General features: G+C 34.0%; 1 protein-coding gene across 1 annotated transcript in view; it reads left to right on the plus strand.

Annotated features, from left to right (window-relative positions):
* Nucleotides 1-16,714, plus strand: part of LOC107711502 (protein tyrosine phosphatase receptor type Z1) — a 37,463-nt gene that overhangs the window by 16,709 nt on the left and 4,040 nt on the right. The window contains 23 exon segments of the mRNA XM_016516490.1: nt 943-1,122; nt 1,497-1,648; nt 2,353-2,448; nt 2,534-2,600; nt 2,703-2,860; nt 5,799-5,949; nt 7,128-7,312; nt 7,468-7,594; nt 8,321-8,373; nt 8,464-8,998; nt 10,845-11,303; nt 11,478-11,622; nt 11,956-12,047; nt 12,740-12,825; nt 13,147-13,167; nt 13,349-13,445; nt 13,544-13,626; nt 14,240-14,374; nt 14,709-14,843; nt 15,238-15,401; nt 16,057-16,192; nt 16,288-16,434; nt 16,515-16,608. Coding sequence (XP_016371976.1) covers nt 943-1,122; nt 1,497-1,648; nt 2,353-2,448; nt 2,534-2,600; nt 2,703-2,860; nt 5,799-5,949; nt 7,128-7,312; nt 7,468-7,594; nt 8,321-8,373; nt 8,464-8,998; nt 10,845-11,303; nt 11,478-11,622; nt 11,956-12,047; nt 12,740-12,825; nt 13,147-13,167; nt 13,349-13,445; nt 13,544-13,626; nt 14,240-14,374; nt 14,709-14,843; nt 15,238-15,401; nt 16,057-16,192; nt 16,288-16,434; nt 16,515-16,608 — 3,498 coding nt within the window.

Consider the following 16,714-nt stretch of genomic DNA (forward strand, 5'->3'; position numbering starts at 1 on the left):
AGCCTTCTAGCTATATTATATTATATTATATTATATTATATTATATTGCATTATATTATTTAATAAATGTTTAAAATAATATAAACATTTAAAATAAATATTTAAAAATATTATTAAAAATATTATTTAATACAGTTTAATAATATTTAAAAGTTATTTTTATTATAAAATGTTGTTTTTTGTGGATAGCTGCTCTTTTTTTTGCATTCATAAAACTACTTTTTATAGCACTTTTATAGTTCTTGTATAATTATTCTATTTTTTTTTTGTTATTCATTTTTTGTTATTTTCTATTATTTAAGTGTTCACCATCAGACAAGGCATGTTTTTTTTGTTTTTTTTTGGTGAATAGCTACTCTTTGTATATTATTTATACATGATTATTTTATATTATTTACAAATATGTAATGCATGTTTAAAATAATATAACCATCTAACATAAATATTTTAAAATATTATTACAAATATTATTAATATTATTTAATAATATTTAACATTTATTTTTTATTAAAGATGTTTTTGTGTATAGCTGCTCTTATATATTTATATATTATAGCATTTTTGTAGTTCTTGTATAATTATTCTACATGCAGTTTTGATCTCATATTAACTGAAAGACTATATGCAATATCTCTGCTTTAATAAATGAATATAGTCACATTGCAGGACTATTTAAATGAATAAATAAACTAAAAGGTAAATAAAAAGGTTCAAAGACAGAAATTGAGACCAGTTATAGCAGTTTCACCTCATACAATTACATAAATTTACCTAAAAATCAGTATAAATTCAGGTCAATTAATTAAGACAACAAATCTTTACCTGATCTGCTGCAAGATTTATGTTTGACAAATTGCTTTTGTTCCTCTTTTGTAAGTAGCTTTGGATAAAAGTGGATAAAAGTGTTCCTTTCTTCTTTTATCACACACTTATTCTTCTCAGGAGCCCTGAACCAGAAGCATTGGGCAAAGAAATATCCGGCGTGTGGCAATGCCAGACAGTCTCCCATTGACATCAGTGAGGAGTTCACACAGGTCAGGGTTCAGTACCAGAACCTGCAGCTGGAGAACTGGGACCAACCAACCACCGAATCCACCACCATCACCAACGAAGGCAAAACAGGTCTGCAGTGTTTCCATATGTGAGGAATTGCAGACAACCTGAGATTAATCACTGGCAGACTAATGGAGCTGCTGAAGAATAAAATCTACACTTTTTTTTCTTTTTTCATACCTGAAATGGCAGCTGGTCGTCTTTTAGACTGTCTGTGCTTTTACAGGAGCGCAGAAGAAAAGCTGGCGCTGAATCTTTTGTTCTGATTTGACACTGTGAGAATGACAGATTGTTTCAGCATAAAAGGCAAAGCTTAAAATTAATCTTTTATCGGAGATGAAAGCTGAAATATCAAATATGAGCAATTAGGCATGCTGAATGAAGAACACAATTACGCATCAAGTGGTCAGTGAGTTTGTGTGTGTGTGTACTGTGTTTCTCAGTGGAAATCAGTCTGAACGGTCAGTACTTCATAAGCGGAGGTGGGCTCAGATCCAGGTTTAAAGTGGGCAGAATCACGTTCCATTGGGGCCGATGTAACACCACTTCAGACGGATCTGAACACAGTCTCAACAGAAACAGTTTCCCCCTGGAGGTAAAGTTCACACGTCTAAATCAACATAAACCATGCTGAGATGGCAATGCATTCACAATGTACAGTGTTTGACATCCATAATAATGTGACTTTATTAATAAGTGTAACAGTATTCAGTAGAAAATATTGTGGGAAGTATTTAATAGAATTTAATCTTGGAATTATGTTTTTTAACCTCTATTACCACTGTTTTTGGGTTGTGTCCATCAAATTCCAAATAAATTAATAACTGAATGAATGAATGAATTAAAAAAATCTGAAGATTATCAAAATAAATTAAATACCTTCCATTCCAAGTATTTAATATTGACTGACTAATTTAAAAACTTGAAAAAAAACGAGTAAATTTAATTTTCAGGCAAAAAAAATATTATTATATTATATTATATTATATTATATTATATTATATTATATACTGTGATATATAATTAAATATATCATGAACATATCATGAAAAATAAATTAAATACCTTCCATTCCAAGTGTTTAATATAAAAATAGCCTAAATAAATAAATAAATACCTTCCATATATAATACAGAAAATACAATATATAAAATACAAAATATAAATAAGATATAAAATACAAAAAAACCCACTTTTTTATTAATAGGGTAAATTAGGTCAAGTGTGATTTCATGTTGACTTTATGCCAAATTCAAGCTAAAATGAAATAGCTGGAATTTGTGTTTCTCTCTTTCACAGATGCAGATCTATTGTTTTGATGACGAGGAGTTTGAATCCATAGACGAGGCGATAAGTAGCAGTGGAAAGATTACAGCTGTAGCTGTTCTTTTCGAGGTGACATTTTCACAAACACATCTGTATATTAACTCATATCTGCAGCCCTTTTATCATAATGACCCAAGTTTGGTCTGTTACTTAGGCCAGTATTGAAGACAACCAGGACTATGCGGCCATCATTGAAGGGGTGAACAGCGTGAGCCGATTTGGTAAATCTTTAAAAAAAAATTTTTTTTTTTTTTTAAGATTACATCCACAAAGCTTTTCATTATTTCAAATTGCAATAACACACAAACATGCTAATATTTAAGGTAAAAGCAACCCTCTGGAAGCGTTTTCTCTGCTGGCTCTGCTTCCGCAGTCCACCGAAAAATACTTCATGTACAATGGCTCTCTCACCGCGCCGCCCTGCTCCGAAAACGTGGAGTGGATTGTGTTTAAAAACACAGTGGCCATCTCAGAAACACAGGTCAGAACATCTATTCTTCTTCTTCTTCCTCCTCTTGTGGGAAAGTTATGAAATTTGGCACACAGATAAAGGACAGCCTGAACATTAACCACAGGTCTCTAGCTCAAACCTTCTTCTTCTGCTGCTTCCGCATTTGAGTCTATGAAAACAAATAGAACTGCTTATGGGAAAGCTATGAAATTTGACACACAGATAGAGGACAGTCTGAACATTAAAGATGGGGTATGCCTTTTTTCAAAAACGCTTTAGAAAACTGAGTCGGGCCGAGTACCAAAACAAACTTGTAGCCAATCAGCAGTAAGGGGCGTGTCTACTCATGATGCGGAGGAGAGTAACATTGGCTACCAGAAATCACTTACCCCACCTTCTTTAACCAAGGCAAATTTGGAATTTCAAACTCATACCCTCTAGCGCCACCAACAGCCCAACTTTGCACTCACATTTATGTTAATAACTTTTGAACCATAAGTGCTAGGAATAAAACTTTTCCTCTGATTCCTCGGCTCTTGACAAATCCACTGCACCTTATGACATCGCTTTCCGTCGTGAAAATTTTTCCACCGAAAAACCTACTCGTCCTAGACGATTTGTCAAATTCTCACCAAAACTGGCTCAGATCATCTTTAGACAATGCTGGCAAAAAGTTATTAAAAGCTTTTTGATAGATCAAATCATTCTGGTATAACTCATCATCAAACTTGATGGCATGATGCCAAACTGGATCTGAGGCTGTATTTTCTTCTTCTTCTTCTTCTTCTTCTTCTGTTTCCGCTCGTGAGTCTATGAAAGCCCATGAAACTGCTCTCTGGAAAGTTATGAAATTTGGCACACAGATAGAGGACAGTCTGAACATTAACCACAGCAATTTTGTAGTCTCTAACTCAAACTCTCTAGCGCCACCAACAGCTCAAAGTTGCACTCACGTTTATGCTAATAACTTTTGAAACGTCAAGGGCTCAAACACTCTCAAAATTCTCAAACACGGAAATAAAACACAATTTTCACCAAAATTGAGATCATTATCAGACCATGCTGGCAAAAAGTTATTAAAAGCTTTTTGATAGATCAAACCAATCTCGTATAACTCAATTTGGCCATGATGGCATGATGGCAAACTGGATCTGAGGCTGTATTTCTGCAAAGCTTTGGCATATTGACACCAAACCTTATGTGTATCATTGTCACCCAGTGACCCCACCAGATCAATTTGTGATAATCAATTCTGTCCAGTTACAGGTGAATGTATTTATGGGTTTTCAACCATTTTGCTTAAAATCATCTATAAATGTTTTTGATTACTAATGTTTGCGGTTGGTCTGATGCTCCTTGCCATGCTTAGCTCCTCATTTAGCTTCTGTTGTCCTCTTGGCTCCTTAATTGCATGCAGCTATGTTTATTAGCTATATTTTCTGTGTAACGCATCATTTAGCTGAATAAAGTCAGATTTATCTCTTGAAGATCATGCTAGTGATAAGTTTGGGGACAGTTTATGTGTTTGTGAGAGAAACCCCTCTCCTAAAAATGTAGTTTGGTGAGCTTAACCCTGACAGCCCCTTTAACTATTCTCAAGCAAACGGAGGCATGCGCATTAATATTTCAGCTGGATCAGAGATAAGCCCTCGATGTCAGCGACTCAACTTGTCTCTCTTATCCAGCTGCACTTTAAAGCTCAGTTTTAAGATGCGAGGAGGTTTTTGTCATGCGGGTGTGTTGCTATTTTTTTCTTTGCCCTCGTGCCTGATCCACTTTAAGCACGGACTTCGGTTTCTTGAGCATGAAATGTTGATGTGGTGCATACAGGCTTGCTGAAGTAAAGCTGATGAATCTTTAGCGCTGGTTCATTGTTTCGTCTGATCTCATTACAGACCGGCAATTGCATAAATTCACTCATGCATATAAAGCTGTCATACTCGTTAATCTTGATTTCAATTTAAAGGCAATCCTGTGCAAGCGAATTCTAATACTTGCTCTTTTATTTTTGTATAATGATATTTGTTGCACAATGCTCTTGCACAATATAATCTCCCCTTGCATAATAAAATCAATATTTATTTATTTATTGTTTGTTTGGCTGTACTAACTCACTAGATACTATAGCCAAACTAAACTTAACTAGTGAGATTATGTATGGTCTATTTGGCCATAATGATAAGCTAACTGTACATTGTTCCTTATGCATTTGATTATTTTCTTTTATATCATTTATATGTTTATTTATTTATATATTTTCCAATATTTTATCTATGTATTATGCAAAAATTTGTTTTTTTTAAAATTTAATTTTATTTAAAAAAAATTAACAAAATGTAACTATACTTTTTAATGAATTTTTAAATTCTTCGTTATATATTTTGTTTATTATATTTTCAATGATCTTTTTTATATATATATATATATATATATATATATAAAATTAGTATATATTAGCTATATTTTACTTTGTACATCAATATTGCAATATCTGTGTGACAAGGCCTGAGTGATTTGGTGTAATACTGTGTCTACCACCTCTCTTTTTGTTTCAACGCTTGAATTCTTCTCTTTCTGCATCTCTAGGTCTGTATTTAAAGGTTCAGCAGTATGTGTGTATTCAATGGCTGATGTCCGCATACATATACATTTTATTCATATTTAATATTATTTAAAAATATTTTACAAAATGTAACTATACTTTTAATGAATTTTACAAAATTATGTATCTTTTAAATATATTTTATATGTATATTGAGTGTTTTTTCAATTATCCTATTTTTGTATGAAAAAAAATAATGTATATATTTTATTTTTTTTTAATATTATTTATTATTATTATTATTATCTTTTATATTCTTAATTATTTATTTAAGATCCTATTATTGTAATGAAAATGTAAGCAAGGTCTAATCTCAGGATTGTCTCATGGTCATCTCATGATTCCTGTGTTTTGGTGTGTTTGTAGCTGGAGGTGTTCTGTGAGGTGATGACCCTACAGCAGGCCGGATACGTCATGTTGACCGACTACCTGCAGAATAACTACAGAGAACAACAGCAGCAGTTCATGGGACAAGTGTTCTCGTCCTACACGGGCACAGAGGAAGTTCCCGCACCCCGTATGCAAACCACACACACACACACACACACACACACACACTCAAACACCACAGCCTAAACACACACACTCATATAAAGTAATGTTCAGAGAGGAGCGAGAGGTCATCTCTCGAGGTCAAATGGAGTGTTTGCACGCGTCTCCTCCTCTGACCTCACATGCGCTGCGCTTTTTAAAACCCTGCAGCGAGTGTGTGTTGCTAGGTAACCCCACTTTGGCATATTCCCAAGAAAACAAACGCACCAATTCCGTTTCAAACAGTTGATTTAGAAGCAGTTTTGTAAGTTATTGCTATTCGACTGAAGTTACAGCTCCTTATTAGAACAAACTGTTTTGCAATAACAATATTCTCTCAGGCTCTCCATCTGAATATTCACAATATAACAAACTGTCTAGTATCTTATTGCTTAATCTTGCTTTCCCTCCAAGAAATTAGCGTAAAAATGACTCAATTTTTAAATTAAATAAATAAAAAATACAAAATGTAGCTATACTTTTTAAAGAATTTAAGATTTGTTTAATGTTCTTTAAATATTTTGTTTATTGATTATATTTTCAGTGATCCTATTTATGTTTTATGATTTTATATTATTATATATTTTATATTATTTTGAAAATATTTAGTCAAAAATGTATCTATAATTTAATAATTTTTTATTAAATGATTTACCTTTAAATATTTTACGTTTATTGATTATATTTTAAGTGATCCTATTTATATTTTATGAAAAAATAAACATTTGTATAGATTTTATTTGAAAATATTTTGTCAAAATGTAACTATAATCTTTAATCAGTTTTTACAACATGTATCATCTTAATATTTTTATATTTTATTAAATAAATAAAATGTATATAAATAATTTTTATTTGACATTATTTTTAAAATATTTTATAAAATGTAACAGTTTTTTAATGAATGTTACTAAATTGTTTCTTTTGTGTATATTTTATATTCATTTTAAAAATGTTTTTAATAAAAAAAATGTATTTAATATTATTTAATAATATTATATATATATTTTTTTTAATATTTTACAAAATGCAACTATAATGTTTATCAATTTTATTTGTTTATTACTTTTTTATATTATACATTTTTAAAGATTCTATTATTGTAATGAAACCACACAGACTAACTCAATTTTAACAGTAATGTGAAGCTCTTTCTGTGTTTAGTGTGCAGCTCTGAACCGCAGAACTTGCAGGCCGACTCTCAGAACTACACTGGTATGGTGGTGACGTGGGAAAGGCCGTGGGCCGTCTATGACACCACCATTGAGCGCTACTCTGTCACTTACCAGAGACTGCAGGGCAAAGACCCGCCAAAACAACAGTATCTCACAGACGGAGACCAGGATGTGGTGAGCGCTTTTAGACCATCCACTTGAGCCATGATTAATATAACTGTGTTGAGTGAAGTACAGTAGGGATATTTCACTGATAGCTGATAGTTCAAGGTTACACTAGTCCTGATGGTTAGAAACAGGTGTTATGGTATAGTATCTTGTTTTTCCAGGGGGCCATTATCCATCATCTGCTGGCGAACAGTAGCTATGTTGTCCAGGTGGTGGCGCTGTGCACCAATGGCTTGACTGGAAAAATGAGTGACCAGGTTATTGTGGACATGCCTCTCGAAGACCCTGGTAAACAAAAAATGGAAAAACTCACAAAAATATCAAGAAATGTCTGGGTCATATTTTACAACAAAATCAAAAGTGGAAAAAAAATCCTAATAATATATATAGACATTTATTTTATTATTTTTTAAAGTATTTTTTTCCTTTACAGTTAGGCACATTTACAATAACAAGAATGAGGAAAAGATCTATATTAATAATGTATATTATATAATAATCTATATTAATAATCTTGTATTATTACCATAATGAAAAACATTATATGTATTTTTAATAATAACATTATACTTTTACTTTGCAGATGTGCCTTAAATAAGCATTAAAAACGAATTTATTTATTATTATTATTTAAAAAACAACTGTCTTGTTATAATGTACTGTAATAATAATAATAATTATTATTATTATTTTTATATAAATTATTATTATGTAGTATTTGTTTTACTGAATTTATATATAAATAATATAAAAAACTGTGTACTGTATATGATGTACTGGAATGAATAATAATAATAATAATAATAATTATTATTATTATTATGTGCTTAAATGTCAGGAAATTTTATTCATTTTTGTACAATTTTATTTTATGGAAAATATCTCAAATATCAAAATTTCTTATTTTTCTAAATTAACACAGATTTTGTGTGTGTGTGTGTTATTCACCCTATTATTTAGCATGAATATTTATTTCTTCGAAGTAATTTACTGATATTTCCTTTAACCCTGCAGTAAATGAGCCTGATCCCTTTGGCGATTTAACAGAATCAGAGGAATATAATGAGGTGATATTTTTATAATCTACATTCAGAAACAATCATGAGCATTTTTATGGATCTCCGTGAGCATCTTGAGTTAAACATGACGTATTTCAGTTTCAGGAAACATCTCCACCTGCTTCCAACTCTCCGCCCGGCCGAATTCTCATCCGTGATTCCGGGAGTTCCATCTCCATCACCACGGCGACGGACCAACCAGGCTTCCTGTTCCCTGTCGTCAAGACGACCCCGATTACAGTCCGACGAAAACTGACAGAGGAGTCTTCACTGTCATGGTCACCTGACCAAAACAAGAGCAGAAATGAGACCAAACGGCCACTGAACAGACTCCTTCCAGAGGAGAGCGGCCACCTTCCTCACAGCAACATGCAGGTCACAGACGTCTACTATGAAGACATCCTCAGCACCAGCACCACAAAAACCACACCAGCCCGAAACAACGACCTTCTCACTGCACTGCCAGATGCTCAGGACCAAGAAACCTCAACCATGACAGCCAAAACTTCAAATACCACCGCTAAACCTGCAGTAAACACAACCTCAATAGCTAACGCTAGCACTGCCTCCACTGGATCAGCGATTTCGGCGTCTATGAAGATCATTTCTCAGACCACTCAGCCCCTGTTTAATGGTAAGACAGTCTTTTTCAGGGTGTTTTCTTAATCAAAACCTCACTAAATGCTAACTTGCTTGTAGGGAAGTCATAGACACGCTGGTTATGAAGATGACTAGCAGTAAAGCTAACAATAGTACTAGGTAGTTTGGTGATTGCAGTGTTTCCCAACCGTTTTCATCTTAAGATCTCCTTCGTAGCATACTCCTAAGTTTAGCATACTTAAGTGTTTGAGTACTTATTACGGAAATATCTATTTTAAAAGAATAAACTTAAGTGTGAACTGAATGTAATGCATGTTAATTGCAATTAAATGAAAATGTATTGTAGTTTAAATTTATATGAAATGCTATTAGAGTGCTTTTTTTGACAGTGTACTGAAGAAAATAATGACAAGCATTTATGTTAAACTAAAATATGTTTATAAATATGTTTTAATGTCATATTTCTAATGAAATTTGCATGTCTTGTACTTCAGTGGATTTGTAATTACACATTTCAAATTATATTCAAGTGCTTTAGTATGTTAGTCAACGCATCTAAATTAGTGTACTACTTTAAAGCATGACAAAAAATTAAAAAGTAATGATTTAAAATATACTTAAAGTAAAACTTTTTAAAAGTGTACTTAAGTGTTAAGAAACAGAAAGTGTACTTTCTTTACATACACTTGAATGGCCTTTTATTTCATTAATAGTATATTATGTGCAAATACAGTTCTTTAAAATATTTAAAGTACACTACAAGTGTGGATGCAATTAAGTGCACTTATTTTTCACAAAGGGAAAACCAGAAACGCATTCATTTTGATATCATTTAGCATTACCAATATTACAATAATTCACTTTTAAGCTACAAACCATTGATACCGAGGGCTGAAAAACTCTCTTCATCTCTCTTTATCTTCTTTTTGTTTTCAAAAGTTTTGACAGTTCTAGAGTTCTAAACTTTCTCTAATAGTGAATTTATTTCGAGATGAAACCCAAAAGAGACGTTTCGCAAACATAAAGTCACTTTTTTTTTTTGGCATGGTGGAATTTAACTACCAAAGAAGCTCAACAAGTATGTATGTAGAAATATCACCCCCAAGCAAAAGCATTCTCATTTATACAAATTTAATGCAAAGTTACATCTTATAGGTAACTAAAAATGTACAGGTTTAATAAAGTAAAACTGTCTTTCAGAATCTGCAACTCCTGGTTGGGAATCACTATTTTAAAGAGATAGTTCACCCAAAAAATGAAACTTCTGTAATCTTTTACTCACCTTCAAGTTGTTCCGAGCCTGTATGAGTTTTTCTTCTGCTGAACACAAAAGAAGATCTTTTGAAGAATGTTGGCAACCCAACAGTTGACGCTAGCCATTGACTTGGTATGGAAAAAATACTATGGATGTCAATGGTTACCATTAACTGTTTGGTTGCCAACATTCTTCAAAATATCTTCTTTTGTGTTAAAGAAACTCATACAGGTTATACAGGTCATACATAAACTATCCCTTTAAACTTTCAGAAACGCTCAAGGTGATAGTGGTGCAATTGCTACTGTATATATGGAATAAAAACTTGATTGCTGTCTGTGCCACAAATACTCAAGAAAAGCTTGTAATGCACCTGCTGGACTCTCTCTTCTCGGCTGGTTTGCTCACTTTTCAGATGTCAAACGCGGTGGTGGTTCCTCTCTTGCTCCTGTGCATTCAATCTTTACCTTCTTTGCGTAGAGATGGCGCCCCCTTTAAGGTGGCTTTAGGTATTGCAAGAAAAATGTAGATAAAGATTAGTACTTCCAAGGGCTTCTTTCCTCAGCCATAAACGGTTCTTTAGAGGAGATTGGAAGTCTTAACTCTTCAGACGTGTTCGTTACAGCCACATCGTTCAATAATCAGAAGGTATCAATGGTTCATGATGCCTCAAATCTCTATGAATCCTCAACCACTATTTTGGAGGAGGGCTCTGCTCATCTTCCTTCTTCAGGAGAATTCAGCGGATTGGGGTCCGCGATCTTCCTGGAGGAGCTCGACCGGGAATGGGAGCTCGACCAAACCCGGTCGACTCTCAAAGACTCCCATCTGAGCTACAGCGGTAGATCTGAAGATGAAAACCGAGAGGGACTGTCTTCTACTTTCTACTTTGAGAGCGAGCGAGAGGCGGCCACCACCGAAGAACCAGAGAACCAGGCGTTTCTGTCATGGGTGACCTGGTCAGCTGAGTCTGACACTGGCTCTGGTCAAGGAGGGTCAGTGATCTCTCAAAGCGATGATATTCCCATACAGCTCATAGTTCCTGAACTCACTGTCCAAGAGTCAGAGGAAGACCAGAACGCAGGTAAAACTCACGAATGATGTCAAAACAACATTTGGAGAATGAAAACATGACTGCTTTTACGGCTCTTAATGAGTTAGCAGTTGGATTATTTGGTTGCATTTTTGTAGCTCCTTGAATGTGCCGAATGTCGTGTAATGTATTTAAGAACTGTTTTGCTCCTGTTTCCGTCATCAGAGGCGAGTAACAGCAGTCCGGAGTCTCGTGTCGGGATGGTGGGAGGTACAGAGAAGGAGAAGAGGACGGTTGTTCCTCTGGCTGTGGTTTCCACACTCACTGTCCTGTGTCTGCTGGTGCTGGTGGGGATTCTCATCTACTGGAGGTATGAGATCTTCAGACACGCGTCAGTATGTCAGTGTTTGCTTTGAGATTACGTGTGCCACGTGCATCTGTGCTAAAAACTCAGGAAAACATGTCCAGTTACATTTAATGCAAAATCAAATGAAAAAAAATTGTGTCAAGAAATTTTCAGGAGCATTTTATAACAATCAGGCACATTCCCCACAATTCTCATTACTGTATTGTGTCTGTGCATTTTACTTGTAAGGTTTTTTTTTTTGTGGTCCCTTTTTTCGGATTAAATTCTCTTTATTCTATTTTTTAGTCTCATAAAGTAAAAAGCAAATATTTTAATGTTTCCATCTGTATCTTACAGAAGGTGCTTTCAAACGGCACAGTTTTATGTAGAGGACAACATTTCAGCCCGAGCCATATCGGCCCCATCAACCCCTCTTCTTCTGCCTTCAGGTAACAAAAGCTACTCAAATAAAAAGATAATATTTTTCTTTCATATCTTACCTTTTTATTTATTTATTTGTTTGTTTGTTTCATGCCTTATCATTTTTGTTTGTTTTAATGTCTTATCATTTATTTATTTATTTATTAGTTAGTTTGTTTGTTTATTTCATGCCTTATCATTTTTGTTTGTTTCAATGTCTTATCATTTATTTATTTATTTGGTTGTTTGTATATGCATTTATTTATTTATTTCATGCCTTATCATTTTTGTTTGTTTGTTTTAATGTCTGTTTTAATTAATTTGTTTATTTATTTGTTTATTTTCATGTCTTAACATTCATTTAATGCCTTGTTATTTAAAAATTTTTTTTGTTCATTTTCAAGTCTTGACATTATTTGTTTATTTATTAAATGGCTTGGCATTTATTTATTTAATGCCTTGCAAGTTATTTATTTTTTATTTTCATGTTGTCATTTTATTTATTTATTTCATGCCTTATCATTTTGTTTGTTTTAATGTCTGTTTTAATTTATTTGTTTATTTTCATGTCTTGACATGAACTAAAAATATTAATAAATATTATTTATTTATTTATTTATTTTATGGTTTGTCATTTATTTGTTTGTTTGTTTCGTGCCTCATTAGCTATTTATTATTTGTTTTTTTGTTTCTAAATCTTTTTTTTTCTTTTTGTTGGCAGAGGACAATGACGCTCTCCCAGTAAAGGAATTCGTAAAACACGTTGCTGATCTTCACATAAATCACACATTCTCCAAAAAATTTGAGGTACTTGTGATTTTTATCAATTCAGTTTTTTGACTTTTCTAAATACGTAAACTTAAGCATTGCACCTTATTATGCAATATAAACGTATCAAATAGTGTGTTAATGTCATAAACTCATGAATATGAGTGCAACGGGGCAGCATGTAAAGCGTGATGTACAGGCGCCTGCATGGACACCCACACACAGAGTGTCAGCCCTGTCCAAACCCGTCTGTAGCATGAAAACACATGCAAACGTGCCTCATGTACCTGCACTGGCGCCTCTCTGTTTGTCGCGGCCTTTCATTGTGCTTCTCTGCGTTCTCACCCCCTCCCTTATTAGATCTTGAAAGAGTCTTACGAGGTAAGACACATCTCCCTTTGTTTTAGTGTTTCTTGTTACTTGTTCTTTTGCATTGTTGTTATTCTTCTGTTCATTGTATTGACGTGTCAGTGTTGCTCTTTGCATGGTTAGATATGCATGATAAAGTGGAATAGTTTTTGAGTTATGATTTTGTCAGTGATGGATGAAATGTTTCTTCTAGGAGATTCAGCGCTGTACGGCGGACATCGGCATCACTACGGACAGCTCCAACCATCCAGACAATAAGAGCAAGAACAGATACATTAACATCCTGGCCTGTATGAGACGTTATATCACTCATCCATAACAATATAAGAGATGTACATGGATTTATAAATAAAAAACATGATTACTAAGCCTTTTTTTGTACTCTCAGATGATCACAGTCGAGTTAAACTCTCTCAAAACTCTGACAAAGATGGAAAAACAGGGGACTACATTAATGCCAACTATGTGAATGTAAGTGTAAATTCTACACTAAATTTTAAATGCTGTAATGATGAAAATGTTTTTGCAATATGTTACCACGCCAATATACTGTATATACACTATAATTCAAAAGTTTGGGGTTGGTAAGATTTTAATGTTTTAAAGTCTCTTCTTTTTATTTTTGATCTTATTTGATCAAAAATACAGCAAAATAAGTAATATAGTGAAATATTATTACAATTTAAAATAACTGTTTTCTATGTGAATATATGTTAAAATGTCATTTATTCCTGTGATTCAAAGCTGAATTTTCAGCATCATTACTCCAGTCTTCAGTGTCACATGATCCTGCAGAAATCATTCTAATATGCTGATTTGCTGCTCAAGAAACATTTCTGATTATTGTTGAAAACAGTTGCTTCATATTCATATGAATAGAAAGCGCAAAAGAACGGCATTTCTTATTTATTCAAAATCACAAAAAAAAGAGGAAACATAAGTATAAGGAGATACTTCTTTTAGGAAAGTGGATGCGGTTCTCAGCCGATGCGGTCTCAGAATGAGCAGATATTTGGTTTATTTATTGGTTTGTCACGAGTGTTGGTAGAAATGAACATGGTCTGATTGTAATGATTCTCTTTAGGGCTACAATCAGCCGAAAGCATATATAGCCGCCCAGGGTCCGCTGAAGGGCAGTCTGGAAGACTTCTGGAGGATGATATGGGAGCAGAACGTGGGTGTGATTGTCATGATCACTAACCTGGTGGAGAAGGGCCGGGTAATGCTGTTATCACCCTTAGATTAGATCATTAAAAATAAAGCTTCCAAAAAGGTTTTTTTTGCAGCGATGCCATAGAAGAACCATTTTGGTTCCCAAACAACCTTTCAGTGAACAGTTTTTATAAGAACCATTTTTTTTAGTGTAAAAAACATTTTAATAGTCTAAAGAAGCTTTTTCCACTATAAAGAACATTGACAGGTTCCATGGATGTTAAAGCTTTTTCATGGAACCATCAATGCCAGTGTAATGAAATAAATGCAAATATAAAACAACTAATCATGATCTGATGAGATTCCTAACCATATATACATGGTGTGTGTGAATCAAACAGAGAAAATGTGATCAGTATTGGCCCTTGGAGAATCAGGAAGACTATGGATGCTTCCTAGTCACGCTGAAGAGCACCAAAACTCTTGCCTACTACACGCAGAGGACGATCACCTTGAGGAACGTTAACGTCAAGAAGGTCAGTAACTACGACAGACATCACCAGAAACCCTTCAGGATATTTCCAGCTAACAAGGTACTGGCAAAGGTATCTCAAAGTTACGAACAAACTAATATTCTGAAAACATTAGCATACATTTTTTTTTTTTTTATGCATCGTTTATGGAAAGTTTTATTTCTGAAATGGTTTAGTTGGATGTTCATCTAACGTTTTTTTTAATGTTACTACTTGTTTCAGAATGTTCAGAGAACAGAATGTTCCTTTAATGTTTCTAACCAAAACAAAGTTCTTAAAACATTTTAAAAAAACTTGACGTTTTGAATGTTCAGAGAACATTCAGTAATAATGTTTTAATAATGGGAATGTTAGCAAAATGTTCTTAGACACTTTTCGCTGTCTTTTCGCCCGTCAGGGCTCACAGAAGGGTCGCAGTCAGGAGAGGACGGTGCTTCACTTTCATTACACTCAGTGGCCCGACATGGGCGTCCCAGAATAAACTCTGCCCCTGCTGTCGTTTGTGCGGGCGTCCTCGCAGGCCAGGACGGCTGATATGGGGCCTGTGGTGGTGCACTGCAGGTAGACATCAGTGTTAAGTTATTAAGCATAAAATTATTATAGTGAAGTTATTATGGTCACTGCACTGACACTATTGGATGAGAACTGCTACATTGAGCTGGAAAATGACAATATTGTCTTCTGTCAAACTGGCTGCTTATAGCTGATTCAACTTAGTTTCATAACTGATGAACTCTGGAACATTGACACTTATTTATGGAAGCTTGATCTGCCATGGAATAAAAGAGAAAAAAATGTAATTGCGAGTTTTTAATTTTGAATTCTGAGGAAAAATGTTAGAAAAAGTCAGAATTGTGAAAAAAAAAAAATCACAATTACCTTAAATATTATTTTTTTTTTTAAGTCAGAATTGTGGGATTTTGAGAAAAAAATAAGAATTCAGAGAAAAAAAAGCCAGAATTGCGAGATGTGAACTCAGCATTCAGAGAAAAAAAGTAAGAATTGTAAGATGTGAAAGTTTAGTTATTGAACTAGTTTTAATCAACACTGAACCAAATTGAGTTGAATAAGGGCACTATTCTTATTTTTGAGCTGCTTTACTGCTGAAATAGTAGTGTATATATAGCACTATATAAATAAAGACTGACTTGAATAGAAGTAAGAGTTGATAACAGTCGGTGACGGACATCAAGATGTTTGAATGTGTGATTTGCAGTGCCGGTGTGGGAAGAACAGGAACCTACATTGTGATCGACAGCATGTTGAAGCAGATAAAGGAGAAAAGTACAGTGAACATCATGGGATTCCTCAAACACATTCGTAGCCAGAGGAATTACCTGGTGCAGACTGAGGTTCGGCAACATATATTATTTCAAACCATACCTTCTTAGGTTATGTCACGTCACACGCAGCATGAAATATCCATCATACTTGTGTGTGCGAGCAGGAGCAGTACGTCTTCATCCATGATGCTCTAGTGGAGGCCATCAGGAGTAAAGAGACCCTGGTCTCCGCCAGTCACATTCACACGTATGTGTCTGATCTCCTCACACCGGGACCTACAGGAAAGACCCGCCTGGAGAAACAGTTTAAGGTAAGACCCTTGGGTTTGTGATTTCACCTTAATCACTATTATGCTGAGCAATTCATTGATCTTTCCTTTTGTTCCTGTAGCTGGTCAGTCAGAGCTGTGCGAAACAGAGCGATTACACAGTGGCTTTGAAGGAGTGCAACGCATCTAAAAACAGGACGTCTTGTCTTATGTCTGGTGAGTATGTGCAATAAAAAAATTAAAATAATTAATTAATTAACATACGTTATATATATATATATATATATATATATATATATATAGTACCATTATCTCTATTGTT

This window comes from Sinocyclocheilus rhinocerous, unplaced genomic scaffold (genome assembly GCF_001515625.1).
Source record: "Sinocyclocheilus rhinocerous isolate Xijiao unplaced genomic scaffold, SAMN03320098_v1.1 scaffold208, whole genome shotgun sequence".
NCBI lineage: Eukaryota > Metazoa > Chordata > Actinopteri > Cypriniformes > Cyprinidae > Sinocyclocheilus > Sinocyclocheilus rhinocerous.